General features: G+C 45.4%; 1 protein-coding gene across 1 annotated transcript in view; it reads right to left on the minus strand.

Annotated features, from left to right (window-relative positions):
* LOC309550292 (uncharacterized protein) overlaps positions 1-23,998 on the minus strand; it is a 979,642-nt gene that overhangs the window by 52,374 nt on the left and 903,270 nt on the right. Inside the window, 3 exon segments of the mRNA XM_082250695.1 lie at positions 15,103-15,127; positions 15,130-15,183; positions 15,185-15,921. Of these exon segments, the coding sequence (XP_082106821.1) occupies positions 15,103-15,127; positions 15,130-15,183; positions 15,185-15,921 (816 nt within the window).

Here is a 23,998-nt window from a genome sequence, read left to right on the forward strand (position 1 = left end):
AGAACTAAGGGTAGGTTAAATGGTCAGTACAATAATATAGGGATTCGGAGGTAAAATGTAAACATAGCAATTTATTGTGAAATAGTATTATCGTGAGTACATTTCCGTACAGATATAGGCTCAGCCTTTTATATGTGAAAGAAAAATGGTGGATATTTAATTTAAATAGCCTTACCCCCAAAGGGTTAAATACAGAAATGAACTTCCAGGTGTTTCTGGAAAGATGATAAGAACCACTAAAGCATAACAAAATCAAAAGAAAGAGGGAATTAAAAACTTCCCCCATCAGAGAATGTTGTGAATAAAGTGTCAAACAATCATGTCCCAAGAAAGTAAGCCATACACGACAAAGAGAGAACAGAACCAAATAATCCAACATAAATTTATCCCCACGTCAAAAACTAGAACTTAGAACAACAATAATAAAAATTTAAATATAAAAATTTAAATATAAAAAATATACATGTTCTTTTTTTTAGAAAAAACAGTATATGAGTTAGTTTCTTTGTTGTCAATAAGTCTTGATACTCAGTCATGTTCAAGTATGTGTTTGTTTCCCCCCCCCCCCTCTCCTCAAAGTCCCCCTCTTAAGCCGGGGGGAAAAAAATTATGTATGGAACGATAAAAAATTAAACAATTAAAAATTGCCATACATGGACAGATACGCAGCAATATCGTCCATAAAGACAAGGAGAAAGAGGGAAAAGAACTTTCACTAAAAACAAACGGAAACTTTTTAGAAACATGGCTAGTAAAAATTAAATAAGCTTGTAAGACCATCTAATTGATTATGCTATGCTTTGAATATATGTAGGTTTAAAATCCTTTAACAAGTCAGCAGATGTGTAACCTTGATTCACAAAAACTCCCCGAGTATTCAATCAATGTTTAACCCGATCACCTGTGAAGACATGTATTTAAGAGGGCACAGGAGGTGGGTTAGATTACATCCAGACGAAGCTACGCCAATTGGAGAAGCGAAACGCGTTGACGTCATCACTCCCGACCAGTGCAACGAACAGGTGTCACAGACGTGGACGGCAGGGGAGCTACTGGGAGCCGGAGGATCGGAAGCAACGCACGGACCAGGCACTTCAGCGGCATCTCAGCGGAGGACAGAAGACAGAGTAGTGCGGCAAGGAGTCGGAGGTCAGGTAAGTGAAAACACAAACCCGTCCAGGAAGAGGGTTGAAGAATCAGCCGTTCGGCTGACAGAGTGTCTCTGATGAGGCGGGGACAAATACTGAGGCATCCCGCAATCTAGCAACACAGACACACACTCTGCATAGTCCCCGAGAAACGGCGAGACATTTAAACCACCTGACACCCCTCCACCAATGCCGCAAACATAAAAAGGAGATACACTCTGCAAAACCTCCTAAAACAATAAGCTCAATAAGGACATACCCAACATTAATACGAGCTATCCCCAATCAATGACCCGCTAAAACCTGACATTCCATTTACACCTTGAGAGGGAAGCAGTTAGAAATCTAGGCAATTGCCGATCCAACAACGAGTCATAGAATAGACTCGGAGCAAAGGAGAAAAAATACTGCCAAAACCTCGGATTGTGTAAATATCCTAAGTGGAGAAGGAACTACTCCAGCTACCCAACACCCCGGACCCCCACCCACCCTGCTTTATCAAGCAAAAAAACTATTGATTAATAACTTCCCCCACAAGTCCACAGACACGCATCATAGGAGAATATAGAAACGGTGTACACCGCCAGAATGAATAAATTTTGATTATAAATACCCTAATGATGTCATATCATGCACCGGCCGGTACCTTGTTAAATGTTTAATGTTTCACGTTGTATGTCTTGTTTTTTCTGTGTTTTTTTGTGTTTATACTGGTCACATATAAAAGGCTGAGCCTATATCTGTACGGAAATGTACTCACGATAATACTATTTCACAATAAATTGCTATGTTTACATTTTACCTCTGAATCCCTATATTATTGTACTGACCATTTAACCTACCCTTAGTTCTGACACCTGAACAGAACACCTTTCACGAATGCTTGCCCTGGTTAGGTCAGACAAGTATTATTTAAATACAGGGACCTACAACAGCAATTTATAACCATATGCTCCTTACCCTCACCTTATATGCAATAGTGAATGCAGAGACCTGGGGAGATCAGATATAGTGAATGCAGAGTCCTGGGGAGATCAGATATAGTGAATGCAGAGTCCTGGGGAGATCAGATATAGTGAATGCAGAGACCTGGGGAGATCAGATATAGTGAATGCAGAGACCTGGGGAGATCAGATATAATGAATGCAGAGTCCTGGGGAGACCAGATATAGTGAATGCAGAGTCCTGGGGAGATCAGATATAATGAATGCAGAGTCCTGGGGAGATCAGATATAGTGAATGCAGAGACCTGGGGAGATCAGATATAGTGAATGCAGAGTCCTGGGGAGACCAGATATACTGAATGTGAATGCTTTTTTCACACAAATAGAGCTTTCCTTTGGTGGTATTTAATCATCATTGGGTTTTTTTTTTTGCGCTATAAATGAAAAAAGACCAAAAATTTTCTAAAAAAAAAATTCATTTTCCTAGTTTCGGTTTTGAAATTTTGCAAATTTAGTAATTTTTCTTCATAAAATTTGGCCAAAATTTATACTGCTACATATCTTTGGTAAAAATACCCCAAATCAGTGTATATTATTTGGTCTGTGTGAAAGTTATAGAGTCTTCAAGCTATGGTGCCAATCATTGAAAATTGATCACACCCGATGTACTGATCTCATTTCTTGAGACCCAAACAAGCCAGTAAAGTACAAATACCCCCCCAAATTACCCCTTTTTGGAAAGTAGACATTCCAGCCTATTTAGTAAGAAGCATGGCGAGTTTTTTGAAGTTGTAATTTTTTCCCACAATTCTTTGCAAAATGAAGATTGTTTATTTTTTTTTCTTTACAAAATTTTTATATTACCAAGTTATTTTTCACACACTGTATAGGCATACTTGCAACTACACCCCAAAATATATTCTGCTACTCCTCCTGAGCATGGCGATACCACATGTGTGAGACTTTTACACAGCCTGGCCACATACAGAGGCCAATATTCAAGGAGCACCGTCAGGCGTTCTAGCAGCAAAAATTACACATATAATTTCATTACAACCTATCACACTTTTGAAGGCCCTGGAGTGCCAGGACAATGGAAACTCCCACAAAATGACCCCATTTTGGAAAGCAAACACTCCAACACATAATCTAGAAAGCATAATGCGTCTTTTGAACATGTCATTTTTTTTCACAGGTTTTTGTAAAGTGTGGAAAGAAAATGAAAACGCATTTTTTTTTCCTCACAAAGTTGTTAATTTATGCAATATTTGGAACTCATAGCATGTACATAGCAAAAATGACACCCCAAAATTAATTCTGCTACTCCTCCTGAGTAAGGCGATACTACATGTGTGACACTTTTACACAGCCTGGCCACATACAGAGGCTGAAAATTCAGGGAGCCCCGTCATTTCCTGACTTCCCATTACAATTTTGTGAGGCACTGTAGGGCACTGATAAGCACTGCAGTGGCACTGATGAGCAATGATGTGGCACAGATGAGCAATGGTGTGGCATGGATGTGGCACAGATGAGCACTGAGGTGGCATGAATGAGCAATGATGTGACATGGATGTGCCACAGATGAGCACTGATGTGGCACGGATGAGCACTGACATGGCATGGATGTGGCACGGATAAGCTCTGAAATGGTATGGATCGACACTGACATGGCACGGATGAGCACTAATATGGCATGGATGAGCACTGACATGGCATGGATGTGGCACAGATGAGCACTAACGTGGCATGAATGAGCACTGATGTAGCATGGATGAGGCACGGATGAGTACTGACGTGGCATGGATGAGTACTGATGTGGCATGGATGAGCACTAAGGTGGCATGGATGAACCATGGATGAGCACTGAGGTGGCATGGATGGGGCACAGATGAGGCAGGGATAAGCATGATTGAGGCATGGATGGGCATGACTGTTTTATGATTGAGGCACGGATCAGGCAGGGGATTAACAGTGCTGTAGCCTCCCCCCTCTCCTTGCATGCTGTACTGATCGCTGTGTACAGTGTGCGAGGAGAGAAGAGAAATGAACGGGACACACGCAGGTTTGTTGACAACTGATCGCTCCGCCATTAGACTGAGCAATCACATGATAAAGGGCCGCTGTCATTGGCCCTTTACCACGATCCGTGATGCCCTGGGTCCCTCGGAGCCGGCGAGCACGGACACTTCCGTGTGCGCGCCCCTTGGGCGGACATCCCTGTACACCCTCCCAGAATAAGCCCACCGCACTGTAGCCTTCATTCGGCTATGGCCCGGTCGGCAAGTGGTTACATTAAGGTGTGCATCCCAAAGCTCAAACACACGTGATTGTGTGTGTCTACATATACTGTATATGACCCTGGTACATTGAAAGAGAAGTGCGTACACACTTTACTTATGGCAGAGCTAGTAAGAGAGAGATCTTTCCCATCTTCCTGCCAACACACAGAGTGATAAAACTAATGCACATGGGGTGGGTAGGGTGTGCTCAGGCACACCTGGCACACCTTGTGCGCACGCCTATGGTGAACATGTATGTACATTCCTTCTCTCTAAATAGGGGGTAAAAAAACAAATGTTATTAGGATATTTGCTGTGCTGGTTGAATATTTTCCATTGATTTAAAGCGGTTGTAAACCGCTGCACATTTTTTTTCTTACCTGCAAGGCAAAAGCATAATGTGCTAGTATGCATCACATACTAGCACATTATGTGAAACTTACTTGAAAACAAAGCCTTCCACTGATGCGATGTCATCGCTGGAGGCAGCTTCCATCTTTACCTGTCTTGCTCCTGGGTTGGTGGACCTTGGCTTTGTGACTGGCCAGAGCCTCAATGATGTCACCCCCAGGCATGAATGCAGGGGATGCCGGTTGCGCTACAGGGCTCTGAAGGAACGGTGCGGGTGGGCGTTCCTTCAGAGCACATGCGCCAGTGATGTCACTGGCTGCATGTACAGTAAATACCTCCTAAACAGTGCATGTTTAGGAGTAAATTACACTACCTATAGCAAGGATATGCAAACTGTGGCCCTCCAGAGCTTGCAGAACTACATGTCCCATGAGACAAAGCAAGACTCTGATAGCAACAAGCATGACACCCAGAGGCAAAGGCATGACGGGGACTTGTAGTTTTGCAACAGCTGTAGGGCCACAGTTTGCATATCCCTGACCTATAGGGTAACATATAAAGTACAGTAAAACCTTTGTTTACGAGCATAATTCGTTCCGGAAGCATGCTTGTAATCCAAAGCGCTCTTATATCAAAGCGGATTTTCCCATAGGAAATAATGGAAACTCAGATGATTCGTTCCACAAACATTTATTCATTATGGCAATACAAAATACAGTATAAGGCTGCATTCACATGTCAGCGTTTGGATCGCGGGCAGAACCGCCGCGGTTCCGCCCGCGATCCGGAGATTATTGCAAATCGCGGGACGCCTAGCGTTGCCCGTTGATTTGCAATAGCCCCCCAAACGCCGAGCGATGTTGCCGCGATTTCCGCCTGCCGAATCGCGGCAACATCGCGCAAACAAAATCGCGGGACGCAATACGCTCCAAAGAAACTCTTGTACTTCTTTGGAGCGTATTGCGTCCCGCGATTTTGTTTGCGCGATGTTGCCGCGATTCGGCAGGTGGAAATCGCGGCAACATCGCTCGGCGTTTGGGGGGCTATTGCAAATCAACGGGCAACGCTAGGCGTCCCGCGATTTGCAATAAATCTCCGGATCGCGGGCGGAACCGCGGCGGTTCTGCCCGCGATCCATACGCTCACATGTGAACGGAGCCTAAAGTGTACTGTAGAAATAAAACAAATTAAGCTGAACTTCAAAATACAGTACTGAGAAAGAGAAAAGAACATACTGCATAGTACTGTACACTTGTTTATACTGTACTGTAATGGGTCCCCAAGCTGTGAAAAGAACATACAGTACTGCACAGTACATACTGTAGCTCACCAGCCCTATATAATCTCATTGTTCAGCCCTGTGTAATGTATTTTGGTTCCTTTTATAACTCACCTGTGCCTGAGCCTGACTTGTGCCTCTTTAGAATGCAGGTGCAGGGGTTCCATCCGCCCATCCGCTCCGCTCTGCAGAAGTCCGAGACACTCGGCACTCGGCTGATGACGTCACTTCCGGGTGCGGGCGCCGCTCGTATATCAAAGCGGCGCTCGCAAACCGAAGCAAGAAAAATAAAAAATGTTTGCTCGTCTTTCAAGTTGCTCGTAAACCGCAATACTCGTAAACCGAGGTTCCACTGTACCACATTTATCCACTAGATGGTGCTAATTTGTAAAATACATAAAGTGATTGTAAAGTCTCATTTTTTTTCTTTTTTTCCTATTAAAATAACAAATACGTTATACTTCCCTCCTCTGTGCAGTTGGTTTTGCACAGGGCAGCCTGGCCCCTCCTCTTCTCGGGTCCCTGGCTAGAGCTCCCGGCATCTCCCTCCTATTGAGTGCCCCTACAGCAAGCAGCTTGCTATGGGGGCACCCGAGCCGAGCTGCAACTCCGTGTGTCCATTCAGATATGGAGCCACAGTTTGGGCCCCCCCCCTTTCTCTCCTGATTGGCTGAGTTTGATTGACAGCAGCGAGAGCAAATGGCACTGCTGCTGTGTCTCAGCTAATCAGGAGGGAGAGTCCCAGGCGGCTGAGGCACTCGTTGGATAGAGGGGGCTCAGGTAAGTATAAGGGGTGGCTGTTACACACAGAAGGCTTTTTATCTTAACCACTTGCTGTCCAGCGACGGCAGATATACAGCGGCAGGTTCCCACGAAACGACGTACCCATACACTTCATGGAGCGATCACAGGGGCGTGCGTACGCGTTTATTCACCAGATGATTTGAGGGTCTGGCGGCTGCGATTGCCGCTGGGCATCCGCGATTGCTCCCCGTGGAGGCAGAATGGCGGTCTGCTGTTGTAAACACAGCAGACCACTGTTCTGTCAGCAATCAACACAGAGCACCTGTGTTCCTCCTATTTAGGAACACAGGTCTCTGAGTTGATTCCATAAGCCCATCCCCCCACAGTTAGAAAGCATCCACTAGGGACACATTTAACCCTTTGATTGTCCCTGGTGTTAACCCCTTCCCTGCCAGTGTCATTATTAGAGTAACAGTGCATATTTTTAGCACTGATTACTATAGTAATGTCACTGCTCCGCCCAAAAGGGTCAAAAATGTCATTTAGGGGTCCGATCTGTCCGGGACATCAATTTTATTTGGGTGCAGCATCGCACGACCGCGCAATTGGCAGTTAAAATAACTCAGTGCCAAATCGCAAAATAGGGCCTGGTCATTAAGGGGGTGAAGTGGGTAATGCATAGAATGCACCTTCTGCCTTTATAATCCCTTTAATGCCATCTAATGACCAAGTGCGATATTTTCCATTTCAAAACAACGATGGTTGGTTTAATAGCATTGGTTTATTTAGCTTACGTTCTTCGATGTCTACTGTATTCATAAGTGATTGAGTACGATCTCCGTAATTTATATGAACCCATGCCTGACAAAATAAAATAAGGGGTCTATTCATTAAAAAAAATAGTTGGACGAATGTGACAAACATTTGCCCAGCCATTGCAAATTCTGGCGGTAAATAAATAACACACTGATTTCCTATAATCATCAGCTCCATGCATTAGCAAAAATGCAGTATTTTTCCCTAAAATACCTCCATCAAAAAAAAAAATACTGCATTACGGCCATTAGATGGAGCCAATGATCATAGGAAATCAGTGAATGAAATAAAATACGGCCAATATTTGTCATGGCTGGGCCAAATGTTGGTCACATTCCTTTAACAACTATCTAAAAAATTGTGTTTTTTGAAAGCATACAACACCAAGTGTTTCTTACATGATGAAGATCAGCCATGGAGTACATCTGAGGTGTATATCAGGGTGTGCTTCTTCCCCACATGTCCAGCAACATTCATATAGAAGACATTTCCCATACTCAAGGCACTAATACACCTCGAGGGATGTGTGGAATCCCTGATGTACAGTAGGAAGAACTTTACATAGGAACAATTCCCTCACTCAGGACAGGAACGTGGTTTCTCCCCCATGTGCGATGTTTCATCTGTGTAAAGAGAGACATATGTGAAGCACCTGGAATTTATTTTGGGACTGTCTGCCTCATATGGATAGCCTCTGATGTCAAGGCTCTATCACTACTGCTACAGGATATGAGAGGGATGTTCCCTAATATGAATATATTGAGATGTACGCCAATTATTGACATTTAGATGATGAATGGAACGCCATTAGGGTTGAGCGGACACCTAGATGTCCGTGTTCGACGGGTTCGGCCGAACTTTAAAAAAAAGTCCGGGTCCGTGTCCCGGACTTTTACCGAACTTTTCCCGGACACCGAACCCCATTGAAGTCAATGGGGACCCGAACTTTAAGGCACTAAAATGGCTCTAAAACACCAAAGGAAAGGGCTAGAGTGCTGCAAATGGCAGCAAAACGTAATTAAGACCATGGCAAGTGCTCTGCAAACAAATGTGGATAGGGAAATAACTTAAAACAACAAAAAAAAACAGAAAAATAAAACAATGTTCTTCTTCATCTCTGAAGGACGAGGCCCATATGGAGTAGGAGGGAGGTTGAGGTGGTGGTGGATGTGGCGGTGACATAGGCGTGCGCACAGGGTGTGCTGGGTGTGCCTGGGCACAACCTAATCACCTAGGGCACATAGCATTGCCAGTGAGGAGATGGGAAAGATCTCCCTGGGACCTGCTCTGCTCTATTTCTCCTTGCCTACAGGTACATGGCCCCGATACATTACTCTCCCTGCTGGCAAACACATGCATGTGTATTTCAACTTTGGGGTGCACACCTTAATGCAATAGGCTGCGCACACCTATGGGCGGTGTAGGTGGAAGCGGCGGTGGAGGAGGACCAGGGCCGGATTAACAGCATCATGGGCTTGGTGCTGAGGATTTTGAAGGGCCTTAAGGGCCGTGCCTTGCCATGCACCCAGAGGAGGAAGGGTGCAGCCATGCATGCCTAATTCAACATGGGATGCTGTCTCTGAAGCCCATAAACACATCCATGCATCGCCAACTGTCCCTCCTTGTCCGGCCTTCACGCTGTGTGGGGAGGTTCTGAGGGTGCTGCCTGGGGAAGCGAGCATAGAAGCCAGACTTCTGTGTTTACAAGTGACAGAAGAGCGGTAACAGTGAATATGGCCAACCCGGGGCCTATATAAAAGGTAGGGGCCTGGAGCTGCAGCTCCAATAGCCCCTACATTAATCTGGCCCTGAGGAGGAGGACGAGGTAGCCAACACTGCTTCTTTTCAAAAATTTTAAATGAGGGTACACCCCAAAAGAGTGAGAAAGAGCAAAAATGGAACAATGGGTGGGTAAGGTCGGTATCCATTGCTATTCTGCATAAGGTACGGAAAAGTCCCGTGGGATCCATGCCTGGTTCATTTTAATGAACGTGAGCTTGTCCACATTGTCTCTGGACAGGCGGCTGCGCTTGTCTGTTATAACGCCCCCAGCCGTGCTAAATACCCGTTCAGATAATACACTGGCTGCAGGAAACGCCAGCACCTCCAAGGCGTAAAGGGCAAGCTCAGGCCATGTGCCCAATTTGGAGACCCAGAAGTTGAAGGGGGCAGACCCGTCATTCACTACATGTAGGCGTGTGCACACATACTGCTCCACCATGTTGGTAAAATGCTGCCTCCTGCTAAGACGTTCCATCTGAGCTGCTGGTGCTGCTGTTTGTTGTGGCGTGCTGACAAAGCTTTTCCACATTTCGGCCATGCTAACCCTGCCTTCTGAGGTGCTGGCGGTGCCCTGGTTGCGTTGGCGACCTCCTCCTCCTCCTCCTCTGCCTCGTGCTTCCACTGTGGCCCCGCTGTCAGATGGGAATGCCAGCAGCATGGCGTCTACCAGCGTGCGCTTGTACTCGCGCATCTTGCGATCGCGCTCCAGTGAGTGAATTAAGGACGGTACGTTGTCCTTGTAACGGGGATCCAGCAGCGTGGCCACCCAGTAATCAGCACAAGTTAGAATGTGGGCAACTCGGCGGTCGTTGTGGAGACACTGCAGCATGTAATCGCTCATGTGTGCCAGGCTGCCCAGAGGCGACGAAAGGCTGTCCTCTGTGGGAGGTGTATCGTCCGTGTCCTCTGTATCCCCCCAGCCACGCACCAGTGATGGCCATGAGCTGGCCTGGGTGCCACCCTGCTGTGAACATGGTTCCATCTCCTCCTCCAGCTCCTCCTCCTCCTCATCCTCCAGAACTGTGCCCCTGCTGGACAATTGTGTCCCTGGCGTTTGTGTGTGCAGGAACCCACCCTCGGAGCCCCTTGCGAATGACTGCCCTGAAAGCCTTTGAAATGTTACCTCTTCATCCTCCTCCTCCTCCTCCTCATCCTGTGCCACATCCTCTTCCATCATCGCCCAAATTGTTTTTTCAAGGAGGCATAGAAGTGGGATAGTTAAGCTGAGAATGGCGTCATTGCCACTGGCCATGTTGGTGGAGTACCCAAAACAGCGCAACAAGGCACAATATATGCAAATGTCAAATATGCAAACTATGCCGCAATTTAATGTTTTTTACACCAAAAGGGTGTGTATTGAATAGCGGAATAGGATAAAAAACTGTGTATCTCACACGTACAAACACAGACTAGGCCCGATTAAATTTTTTCCTACCCTAAAGGGAGGATGAGGAAGAGGAGTATGGAACATGCAGCACCCTCAAATCTTCAGAAGTATGAGATGAACCCCAACAACTTGGAAAGGTGGATCTCTCTCACACGTACCAACACAGACTATCCCCCAATTTAACTGATCCCCAAAGGTTTTTGATTAAATAGCGGAATAGAAAATATGATCCAAAAAAAGTGTATGTATATCACACGTACACAACCACACTAGGCCCCAATTACTATTGTTTGTACCCCTAAAAGGCTAGGAGTAGGGGGAGTATGGAACAGGCAGCACCCTCAAACCTTCAGAAGTATGAGATGAACCCCAACAACTTGGAAAGGTGGATCTCTCTCACACGTACCAACACAGACTATCCCCCAATTTAACTGATCCCCAAAGGTTTTTGATTAAATAGCGGAATAGAAAATATGATCCAAAAAAAGTGTATGTATATCACACGTACACAACCACACTAGGCCCCAATTACTATTGTTTGTACCCCTAAAAGGCTAGATGAGGAGTAGGGGGGGTATGGAACAGGCAGCACCCTCAAATCTTCAGAAGTATGAGATGAACCCCAAAAACTTGGAAAGGTGGATCTCTCTCACACGTACCAACACAGACTATCCCCCAATTTAACTGATCCCCAAAGGTTTTTGATTAAATAGCGGAATAGAAAATATGATCCAAAAAAAGTGTATGTATATCACACGTACACAACCACACTAGGCCCCAATTACTATTGTTTGTACCCCTAAAAGGCTAGATGAGGAGTAGGGGGGGTATGGAACAGGCAGCACCCTCAAACCTTCAGAAGTATGAGATGAACCCCAACAACTTGGAAAGGTGGATCTCTCTCACACGTACCAACACAGACTATCCCCCAATTTAACTGATCCCCAAAGGTTTTTGATTAAATAGCGGAATAGAAAATATGATCCAAAAAAAGTGTATGTATATCACACGTACACAACCACACTAGGCCCCAATTACTATTGTTTGTACCCCTAAAAGGCTAGGAGTAGGGGGAGTATGGAACAGGCAGCACCCTCAAACCTTCAGAAGTATGAGATGAACCCCAACAACTTGGAAAGGTGGATCTCTCTCACACGTACCAACACAGACTATCCCCCAATTTAACTGATCCCCAAAGGTTTTTGATTAAATAGCGGAATAGAAAATATGATCCAAAAAAAGTGTATGTATATCACACGTACACAACCACACTAGGCCCCAATTACTATTGTTTGTACCCCTAAAAGGCTAGATGAGGAGTAGGGGGAGTATGGAACAGGCAGCACCCTCAAATCTTCAGAAGTATGAGATTGTGTTCACTGTACCCCACAAAGATTGAGTTCACTGCACCCCACAATGATTGTGTTCACTGCACCCCACAAAGATTGTGTTCACTGCACCTCACAAAGATTGTGTTCACTGTACCCCCCAAAGATTGTGTTCACTGCACCCCACAAAGATTCTGTTCACTGTACCCCACAAAGATTGTGTTCACTGCACCCTAAAAGGATGTTGTTCACTGCACCCCACAAAGATTGTGTTCACTGCACCCTAAAAGGATGTTGTTCACTGCACCCCAAAAAGATTGTGTTCACTGTACCCCCCCAAAGATTGTGTTCACTGCACCCCACAAAGATTGTGTTCACTGCACCCCAAAAAGATTGTGTTCACTGTACCCCCCAAAGATTGTGTTCACTGCACCCCAAAAAGATTGTGTTCACTGTACCCCCCAAAGATTGTGTTCACTGCACCCCACAAAGATTCTGTTCACTGTACCCCACAAAGATTGTGTTCACTGCACCCCAAAAAGATTGTGTTCACTGTACCCCCCCAAAGATTGTGTTCACTGCACCCCACAAAGATTCTGTTCACTGCACCCCACAAAGGATTTTGTTCACTGCACCCCAAAAAGATTGTGTTCACTGCACCCCAAAAAGGATTTTGATCACTGCACCCCAAAAAGGATGTTGTTCACTGCACCCCAAAAATGATTTTGTTCACTCCACCCCAAAAAGATTGTGTTCACTGCACCCCACAAAGATTGTGTTCACTGCACCCCAAAAAGATTGTGTTCACTGTACCCCCCAAAGATTGTGTTCACTGCACCCCACAAAGATTCTGTTCACTGTACCCCACAAAGATTGTGTTCACTGCACCCCAAAAAGGATGTTGTTCACTGCACCCCAAAAAGGATGTTGTTCACTCCACCCCAAAAAGATTGTGTTCACTGCACCCCACAAAGATTGTGTTCACTGCACCCCAAAAAGATTGTGTTCACTGCACCCCAAAAATGATTTTGTTCACTGCACCCCAAAAAGGATTTTGTTCACTGCACCCCAAAAAGGATGTTGTTCACTCCACCCCAAAAAGATTGTGTTCACTGCACCCCAAAAAGATTGTGTTCACTGCACCCCACAAAGGATTTTGTTCACTGCACCCCAAAAAGATTGTGTTCACTGCACCCCAAAAAGGATGTTGTTCACTGCACCCCAAAAAGGATTTTGTTCACTGCACCCCAAAAAGATTGTGTTCACTGCACCCCACAAAGGATTTTGTTCACTGCACCCCACAAAGATTGTGTTCACTGCACACCAAAAAGGATTGTGTTCACTGCACCCCAAAAAGATTTTGTTCACTGCACCCCAAAAAGATTGTGTTCACTGCAGCCCAAAAAGATTGTGTTCACTGCAGCCCAAAAAGATTGTGTTCACTGCAGCCCAAAAAGATTGTGTTCACTGCAGCTCACACACAGAAAAATGGATGTGGATCACTGACACCTGCCTATCTCCAATCCCACACCACACAGCAATATCGATTGTAGTTTGTAGAACACAGTTTCCCTAAAATTCAGCAGACTCTGTCCCTAACAGGATTGAGAAGAGATCGTAGATCAGGATTGAGTGCAGATTCACCCCACCCCCCACACAGCAATATCGATTGTAGTTTGTAGAAGACACTGACCCTATAATTCAGCAGACTCTATCCCTAAAATGCCTACAACTCGCCCTGCCTAAACACTCCGACCTGTCCCTCAATTCTATCCGGACACAAATGGTTTTTTCCTGCCTATCTTTCCCTAATCAGCAGCCAGCACATTGATGTGTGCTCTGTCCCTTAGCTAAGCAGCAGAATGACGCTGCTGCGGCGGCTGCCTCGAACTTATAAAGACTTGGTCACATGCTTCAGACGGCCAATCACAGCTACTAAGACATTTGCAGGCATGGCTGGGATGGCTTAAGGCACACCAGTTAAACGATTGTTGATTGGCTGTTGAAAGCCCGCCATGAAAAGAGCGCCAAAGCATGCAAAACCCGGAAATAAAACGACCGAACACGGATTTTTACCCGAACATACAGTAAAGTGTCCGTGTCCGTGTTCGGGTAAAAAAAATCCAATTATTCGGTACGAACACGAATAATACAGTCCGTGTTCGCTCAACACTAAACGCCATATTGGATTCATACTGGTGTAGTTATTTCAGTTTAGAGCTCCTTCCATCTAGTGGCCTTGGGTGGTCTGCCCTTCAGCGCATGTGGTCATTCTGGTCTCTGGTACAGTGGGAAATATCGGTCTGTCTTGGTCTCGCTCGCCCTGGGGAAGCCTTGCTGCGAAATGCGTCGGCTTGCTGGGGGCCCCTGGACCGTGCAATATAGAGACCAATACCATCTATCGATACAGTAGTATCGGCTTTACCTACTGGGAGTATATTTCTACACATGTGGTTTCTTTTAGATGTATTGACCTTGATATACTGTATGTCTATGTGATATATATTTTTTATATATTTGTTTTTTTAATAAAATATGTATTTTATGCAATAATTGTGTGAGACTTGTGATCCTCTTCTTCCCATTGGCCTCTCATAAGCCCTATCTTTTTCTTTTCCTTTTGATACAATATATTAATAGGGGTATGGGCCGTAATTTGTATTTGTGTAAAGAGAGGAGTTCTGGGTAAAACATTCCCCACATTCTGGACAGGAATACGGCTTCTCCCCCATGTGAGACCTTTGATGTCTGTAAAGATTGAACTTCAAAGAAAAACATTTCCCACACTCAGGACAGGAATACGGCTTCTCCCCCATGTGAGACCTTTGATGTCTGTAAAGATTGAACTTCAAAGAAAAACATTTCCCACACTCAGGACAGGAATACGGCTTCTCACCCATGTGAGACCTTTGATGTCTGTAAAGATTGAACTTCAAAGAAAAACATTTCCCACACTCAGGACAGGAGAGTGGCTTCTCCCCAAGTGAGACTGATGTGAAAGAAGATGTGATTTATTTAAAAACATTTCCGACATTCAGAACAGGAATACGGCTTTTTACCTATGTGTAATTTCGGATCTCTGTAAAGAGAGAGGACTTGTCTGAAAAATCATTTCCTGCACTAAGGACAAGAAAATGGATTCTCCCCTGTATGAGATCTTTGATGTCTGATAAGATGTGATTTGCTTACAAAACATTTCTCACACTCTGGACAGGAATACGGCTTTTCCCCCGTGTGAGTTCTCAGATGTACGTTAAGAGTGGATTTCCTTGAAAAACCTTTCCCACATTCAGGACAGGAATGTGGCTTCTCACCCGTGTGCCCTTTCTGATGATCATAAAGATGTGCCTTCTCTGTAAAACATTTGCCGCACTCAGGACAGGAAAATGGCTTCTCCCCAGTGTGAGATCTCTGATGTGAGATCAGATGAGAGTTACTTGCAAAACATTTCCCGCACTCAGGACAGGAATATGGCTTCTCCCCTCTGTGAGACCTCTGATGTCTGTAGAGATTAGATGTCTGTGAAAAACATTTCCCGCACTCAGGGCAGGAATGTGGCTTCTCACCTGTGTGAGATCTTTTATGCACATAAAGACGGTGTTTAAAAAAGAAACACTTCCCGCACTCAGTACAGGAATACTTCTTATCCGTTGGAAGGGCGGCACTGTCCCTCACAGTCTGAGGTTCCTCAGGATAAGAGGAATACGATGGTCCATCTACACTGTGTGGTACCGGATGGACATTTGAGGTAGCCGGGTTTTCTCCTGGACTATACTGGGTGATGTCCTCATCTTCTACTTTACAGTCTGGAGACAAAGTGAGACAATCCTCTGAGGTTTTCCTCATCTTCCGTCCATGAACTAAAATAGAAATATAAAGATTATTACTAGACATGAGCAGATTGGTTCCCCTAAACCAGGACTCCACCCACATCAGGCAGATTTGTCTCTGAGGATCTTACAATTCCCCCCTCAAGGTAACTAGTAAATGGGTCCTCTGATATCCTACCAGTTCATTTCTTTATTCATGGACCTTATTGAGAGAGTGAGGAAACAACGAGAACTGTCATTTATAGGAGTGACAGTGATGAGGGGATTATAGGACGAGTGTCACCTCCCCCTCTATCACTCATTGCCATCTTCCCAACACAAGAAGACATGCACTATCTTATTTATTACAAGATTTAGTCATGAATAACAGCTGGGCTGAGCCCCACCAGAGGTCAGAGTGTGAGGATGGGGGGGAGAACAACCAAGATGAAGACTGGACTGATCCTGAAGACCACCATCATTGAGTTATTGACTCCTCCCTCATTATCACTTTCTGTTTAAGGTTCCAAAGTTCAAAGGATGTTATCACATTATTATCACCATGTAAAAGTCTGTGCTCCAATCAAATCATCAGATATAAAATGTCCAACTGGTAGAAAATGGGTGTAAGAAAAGAGAATCCATATTATGTGTATATATGGCAGTGGGTAGAGAGCAGAAGTCAGGACTATGTAATGTACAATATATTGTATAATTATACAGTGTATGGGTCAGGACTCATAATATTGGTGTTCAGTAATCAGTGGAAGATTACAGCGGGTATAGAAAAGAATCGCTCCCCCTTTAAAATAATCACATTTTGTTGCTTTGCAGCCTAAAATTACGACAGACACGGTTTTTGTTTTATCCAGCTGTATTTACTTCCAAGTGAAAGATATAACACCAACATGTCAGAAAAAAATTCAAAAACAGAATCACCAAGTTGGAAAAAGGATCCCCCCCCCCATATTTGTGTCAGTATTTTGCTGAACCACCTTTTGCTTCAATTCCAGTCTTTAGCCTGTTGGGATTTTTTTCTACTAACTTTGCACATATTTGCCCACTCTTCTTTGCAGAACTGCTCAAGTTCAGTGAAATTTGATGGTGACTGTTATATTCTCCGTGTTGTGAGAGACACAGGACTCTGGTCTGGAACAACGGTTGTTTATTCAGGACTCTCTGTACACTCCAACATGCATTACAGGACAGCTCTGCATATCAATACATCTCTACATGTGTCTCCAAGATGGCCACTCTGCCCCTTGACCCTTGTCATCACTCCTGGGTGGAGCCAGCCTTAAAGTGACAGTACATGTGAAACCCTTCAGGTATAACACCTTCCATCCATCCCTAAAAAAAAACAACAAAAAAAAAAAAAACACAACAATACGAGAACAGGCATAAAACAGTAACTAATAATTGTCCAATACAGTTCTCCAACTCAGGAGATTTACATGGCTTCTTCCGCGTCCGGATGTGAGAACAACTTCCAGGGACGCTACGGGGAGAACATTACAGCGGATCACTTTCGGTGGGCCCGTCGAAAGTCTCGTAACCGCTCTTGCATTTGAAACCGGTCAGGAGGGCGACAGTGTCGTTGAGGACGGACACCCAGGGCCTCGGGGCCGGAGGAAGCAGGGCTGGCCGGAATGGACACCGGCGGGGCCAAGAGGGGATCCCCTATCTCAGAGGGTGAACAGACCTCTGGACCAGGGCTGGAGGGCTCTGTTGGAGCTGAGTTCAAAAGTTCAGAGTCTCCCCAAGCATCAGTCTCAATGCCTCCTGATCCGGTAGGAGCAGATCCTTGAGATACTGGAGGTGCAGCCGATGTCAGGGATTCGGGCAGCTGAGAACGAGGACGCAATTGGTCTGCATGCCTTCTGCAAATGGAACCATCTTCCAGACAGACCCGATACATTTTGGGTCCCAAAGTCTCTTCGACTATAGCAGGAAGCCAACGAGCGTTGGAAGCGCCATAAGATCGAGCCCATACCTTTTGCTGGGCTGTAAACCGGGGAATCTCGTTGTGTTCGACCCTCTTGTCTTGGGACTGCCGTACATGTTCCTGGACCGTCTGAGGGCGGAGCATATCCAAAACAGTCCATGGCTGCCGACCCAAAAGAAGTTCAGCTGGAGTTTTCCCAGTAGTTGCATGTGGTGTGGTTCTGTAAGCAGAAAGGAAGGAGTCCAGCTGCTGGGGTGACAGGGACTGTTGTTCACTTGTAGCCACAGTAGCTTTGAAATAGCGTTTGAAGGTCTGTACAAACCTTTCTGCTTGACCATTTGTAGCCGGGTGGTAAGGTGCGGTCAACTTGTGTTTGATGTTGTGGGCAGTCAGGAAACCCTGAAACTCCTGGCTTGTGAATTGTGCACCGTTGTCTGTGACAATTTCTCTGGGGTATCCAAACGTAGCAGCGAGATGTAACAGTATGGAAATCGTCGCCTTAGTCGTTGGCTGGGTAACAGGAATGACCTCAGGCCACTTTGAATGGGCATCAATAATGATCAAAAAGGTGTGTCCTCTGATCGGGCCTGCAAAGTCCAGGTGTAGGCGAAACCAGGGGACCGTGGGCCAAGTCCAGGGCTGGACGCACCCTCGAGGAGGGTCTCTTGCAGTTTGTGCACATCCAGCACACGCATTCACATATGTCGTGATATCGGAGTCGAGGTTCGGCCACCACACATAGCCTCGGGCCTTTTGTTTCATACGTGTGCCCCCGGGATGACCAGCATGTAGCAAGTCCAGAATGTGTCTCCGGAGGGTCTGTGGAACGATCACTCGGTCTCCCCATAAAACACAGTTGCCAGCCACAGTTAATTCCAGACGCCTACGGAAGTAAGGTTCATAATCCTGTGTGACAGTTGCAGGCCAACCGTACCGTACCCAGGAGAGTATTGTCTGAAGGAAGGTATCCTTGGCTGTATGGGCTGCTACTTCCCCGGAAGACAGAAAGGACAGACTGGTGTAACGACAACTCTTGACAGGTGGAGAAGAGTCTGTTAATGTCCTTGTTAGCCGGGACATGGCGTCCGCATTAGCATTGGCATCATGGCTGCGATACTGGATTTTGTAGCTATATGCTCCCAAGAATAGGGCATAGCGTTGAAGACGGGCCGCAGTCGTCTGGGAGATGCCTTTGTCAGGGCTAAAGATCTGAAGGAGTGGTTTATGATCAGTCAGTATGGTGAATTCCCTACCATACAGGTAAAGATGAAACTTCTTAATTGCCCATATGAGCGCCAGAGCCTCTTTGTCAATGTGAGAGTAATTGCTTTCTGCTTTTGTCAAGGACCTGGAGGCGAATGCCACAGGTTTCTCCGACCCATCTGGTAAAACGTGAGATAGTACAGCCCCTAGACCATAGGGTGAGGCATCACAAGCCAAGGTGAGAGGCCTTTGGAGGTCATAGTGCACGAGCATGCGTGACGCCAACAGCTTTCGCTTAGAAACTTCAAAAGCACGTTGGCATGCAGCCGACCAGTTCCATCTGGAGTGTTTCTCCAAAAGCTTGTTCAACGGAAACAAAGTGTGTGCTAGATCCGGCAGGAATTTGTGGTAATAGTTCAGCAAGCCCAGGTATGATCGCAGCTGTTGGACGTTGGTTGGGGCTGGAGCTTTTACTAAAGCATCAACTTTGGCTTCCGTGGTGTGTATACCCTCTGCATCCACAAGGTGGCCACAAAACTCCAATTTAGGTACCATGAATTGGCATTTCGCTAAGTTCACTTTTAGACCCTGCTCTTGGAGTCTGGCCAACACAAGCTCCACGTTATGCTTGTGTTCCTGGTCCGTCAGGCCCGTGATGAGCATGTCATCTAACAGGCACTGTGTGAAAGGAATGTCTGCCAAAATCTCATCCATTTTGCGTTGCCAAATGGCTGGGGCGGAGGCTACACCAAACACCATCCGATTGTATTCATACAGTCCCTTGTGAGTGTTGATGGTTAGAAACTTACGGGACGAAGGGTGGACCTCAAACTGTAAATAAGCTTGCCTGAGATCAAGCTTGGTGAACTTTTGACCTCCTGCAAGAGAGGCAAAAATGTCATCTACTCTGGGTAGGGGATACTGGTCTATCTCCAGTTGAGAATTTAGTGCCATGCGGAAATCGCCACAAATGCGTAAGTCCCCATTCACTTTCTTTACTGGTACAACTGGTGATGCCCACTCGCTGTGCTCTACCTTTGAGATGACACCTTGTTCCTCCAGCCGGCTTAGTTCAGCTTCCACACCTGCTCGGAGTGCGAAAGGTACCGTCCGAGCTTTGAAGAACCTAGGCTGGGCATTGGGTTTCAGCCTGAGTCTCACACAGTCATGCTTTATTTTTCCCAAATGGTGATCAAAGACTTGTGGGAATCGCTGTTTCAGGGATTCCACCCATCCCTCGTTATCTCTTGATGTGATGGTCACAGTGTTGCAGGGGTTAATGGCGATGTCTGGCATGCCAAAGTGAGCAATCCAGTCTCTCCCAAAGAGAGGGGGTCCCCCATGTTCTAGGATATACAATGGCATTCTCTTTGTCTGACCCTTGTAGGATACCTGTACTTTCACGTAACCCAGTGGGTGGAGTATCTGCTTTGAGTATGTCTGCAGTTTGATTGGTGTTGGACGGACAGTTGTTCGGATCAGAAGTTTTCTCCATTGTTTCTGGGTGATAACTGAAACTGCTGCTCCTGTGTCTACATCCATCTTGAGTTTCTTTCCTTCCACGGTTACCTCTACAGTCATTGCTGAGGGTGCTGAATGCATATGATGTATGTCCAATCTGTGGAGCACTTCCTCATCCTCTGATTCCGATGACGATGTATATCTTCCCACCATATATGCCTTTGTCCTGGTGTTCAGAGGTTGTTTATTTCGCACCTTCTTACTACGGCAGACTCGTTTCAGATGGCCTGCCTTTCCACAATTATGACAGAGCTGATCCTTAAACCGGCAGACTTTGTGATCATGGTCTGTATTCCCACAACGGTAGCAAGCTGACTCCCGGCTTGGTGAGGGTCTATATTTACAGTTAGCTGCAGTTTGCTTGACTGCTGTTCTGAAAACTTCCTCTTTAACCTGGGGGTTCAATCTGCTCTGGGGGTTCAATGCCTCTGTATCTTTCACAGCCATTTCCATCACTGAAGCTATCTCAATTGCCTTTGTAAGGGTAAGGTCTTTCTCTGTTAACAGTCTCTTTTGGCTAGACTCACTATTCAGTCCCATGACAAACTTATCCCTCAGTGCAGTCGGTAAATACTCCCCAAAAGAACAGGTTGAGGCTAGTCTGCGAAGGGCAAGCACATAAGCCTTAATATCTTCACCTGGCTGCTGCTGCCGCTGATAGAACCTGAATCTCTCTGCAATCTCTAGTGGTTTAGGCTGGAAGTGATTCCCTAACAGTGTCAGGAGCTCTGCCAAAGTCTTAGTTGCTGGTTTTTCAGGGAAAAGGAGATCCCTAAGAGTGTCATATGTCCTAGCACCAACCAGTGTCAGAAACACTGCTACTTGCCTGTCGCCTGGGATGGCATTTGCACAGAAATATTGTTCTAATCTTTCAATCCAGGAGCTCCACGATGTCTGTTCGCCATCAAATTCACTTAATGTCCCGATCAATGACATTTTCCTGCTGGGCTCTGTGGTTTGTATTCAGCTGACAATCCAGAGTTTTTTTTTTTTTTTCCTTCTTTTCCTTTCTCACACGGATAGTAACCTTGTAAATCCCATCCTCGTCGCCACTGTTATATTCTCCGTGTTGTGAGAGACACAGGACTCTGGTCTGGAACAACGGTTGTTTATTCAGGACTCTCTGTACACTCCAACATGCATTACAGGACAGCTCTGCATATTAATACATCTCTACATGTGTCTCCAAGATGGCCACTCTGCCCCTTGACCCTTGTCATCACTCCTGGGTGGAGCCAGCCTTAAAGTGACAGTACATGTGAAACCCTTCAGGTATAACAGTGACCATATGTGGACTGCAGTCTTCAAGCCATTCCACAGATTTTCAATGGGGTTTAAGTCTGGGCTCTGACTAGGCCATGCAAGAACATTCACCTTTTCCTCCTTCAACCATTGTGTGCTCATTGTTGCTGTGTGCTTTGGGTCATTGTCACGTTGGAAGGTAAACTTTCTTCCCATTGACAACTTTCTGGCAGAAGGCAGCAGATTTTCCGTATGAATTGGATGGTATTTTGCCCCATCCATTTTTCCTTCTATCCTGACAAGTGCTCCACTCCCTGCTGCAGAGAAACACCCCCATAACAGGATATTATCACCTCCCATACCAGGATATTACCACCTCCATACCAGGAGATTACCACCCACATAACAGGAGATTACCACCTCCATACCAGGATATTACCACCCACATAACAGGAGATTACCATCTCCATACCAGGATATTACCACCCACATAACAGGAGATTACCACCCACATAACAGGATATTACCACCTCCATACCAGGATATTACCACCCACATACCAGGATATTACCATCTCCATACCAAGATATTACCACCCCCATACCAGGATATTACCACCTCCATACCAGGATATTACCACCCACATACCAGGATATTACCACCTCCATACCGGGATATTACCATCTCCATACCAAGATATTACCACCTCCATACCAGGATATTACCACCTCCATACCAGGATATTACCATCTCCATACCAAGATATTACCACCCCCATACCAGGATATTACCACCCACGTAACAGGATATTACCACCTCCATACCAGGATATTACCACCCACATACCAGGATATTACCACCCACATACCAGGATATTACCACCCACATACCAGGATATTACCACGTCCATACCAGGATATTACCACCTCCATACCAGGATATTACCATCTCCATACCAGGATATTACCATCTCCATACCAGGATATTACCACCTCCATACCAGGATATTACCACCTCCATGCTTTACTGCAGGAATCAAGTTCATGAAAAGTGCAGCGCAACAACGTTCATAAAAAATCTTCATAGGAAAAACGGATCACCAGCAAAGATAGAGAGGCAGCTGTGCATCAGAAATGTGACATGATACTCATCCACTCATCTAAGGGTATCAGGTACTCCATCCCATCACCAAATGCAATTGTGGCCGCTCACCTTATAAGCATGACCCCTGACTTAATAGGACAGTAATATCATGCTTTTTCAATTATGGGTAACATATAGGATGGTGACTCGGATGGTCCATCCTCAGATGTATCAGATATGCCGAGTGTATGAAAAAATCAAGTGAGGGACAAATAGTGATCTCCGCTAAAACATGATTTACTATAGATAGAATTAAAATCAAATTTACAAGTCTGGCACTTGTACTTAAGTGCAAAGTACAGCACTCTGTAAACAGCAATCTGCATGGATCGCGCAACAACAAGATAGCTGTGGGTGACGTCAGGACTCATGATTCCTCCTCCCGTACGCGTTACGTCCAGGGCTAAACTTTATCAGAGGGAATTCCTGCTGTTTACAGAATGCTTTACTTTGCACTTGAGTACAAGTGCCAGACTTGTAAGTGTGATTTTAATTCTATCTATAGTAAATCATGTCTTAGCGGATAGCACTGTTTGTATCTCTTGTAATGATTTAGGGCGATTAAACTCAAGTGGTGCATGCGATTTGAAGAAGTAGTGTCAGTCCAGACTGCATATTTATAAGAGCATGGCAGCCCATTTTTATTTAACCACTTAAGCCCGGGAGGATTTGGCTGCTCAAAGACCAGGGCCTATTTTGCGATTCGGCACTGCGTGATTTTAACGGACTATTGCACGGTCGAGCGATGCTGTACCCAAATTAAATTGATGTACCACAAACAGGGCTTTCTTTTGGTGGTATTTGATCACCTGTGCGATTTTTACTTTTTGCGCTATAAACAGAAAAAGCGACAATTTTGAAAAAATAACAATATTTTTCACATTTTTTTATATGAAATTCCCCCAAAAAAATGTAAAAATCAAACTTTTTTAACATTTTAGGCCAATTTGTTTTTTGCTACATATTTTTGGTAAAAAAGGAAAGATGTTTTTTTTTTTTTAACTAGTAATGGTGGCGATCTGCGATTTTTGCGGGACTGCGACATTGCGGCGGCCAGATCGGAACCCTGACTAA

This window comes from Pelophylax lessonae, assembly GCF_965119305.1.
Source record: "Pelophylax lessonae genome assembly, chromosome: 3".
NCBI classification, from domain to species: domain Eukaryota; kingdom Metazoa; phylum Chordata; class Amphibia; order Anura; family Ranidae; genus Pelophylax; species Pelophylax lessonae.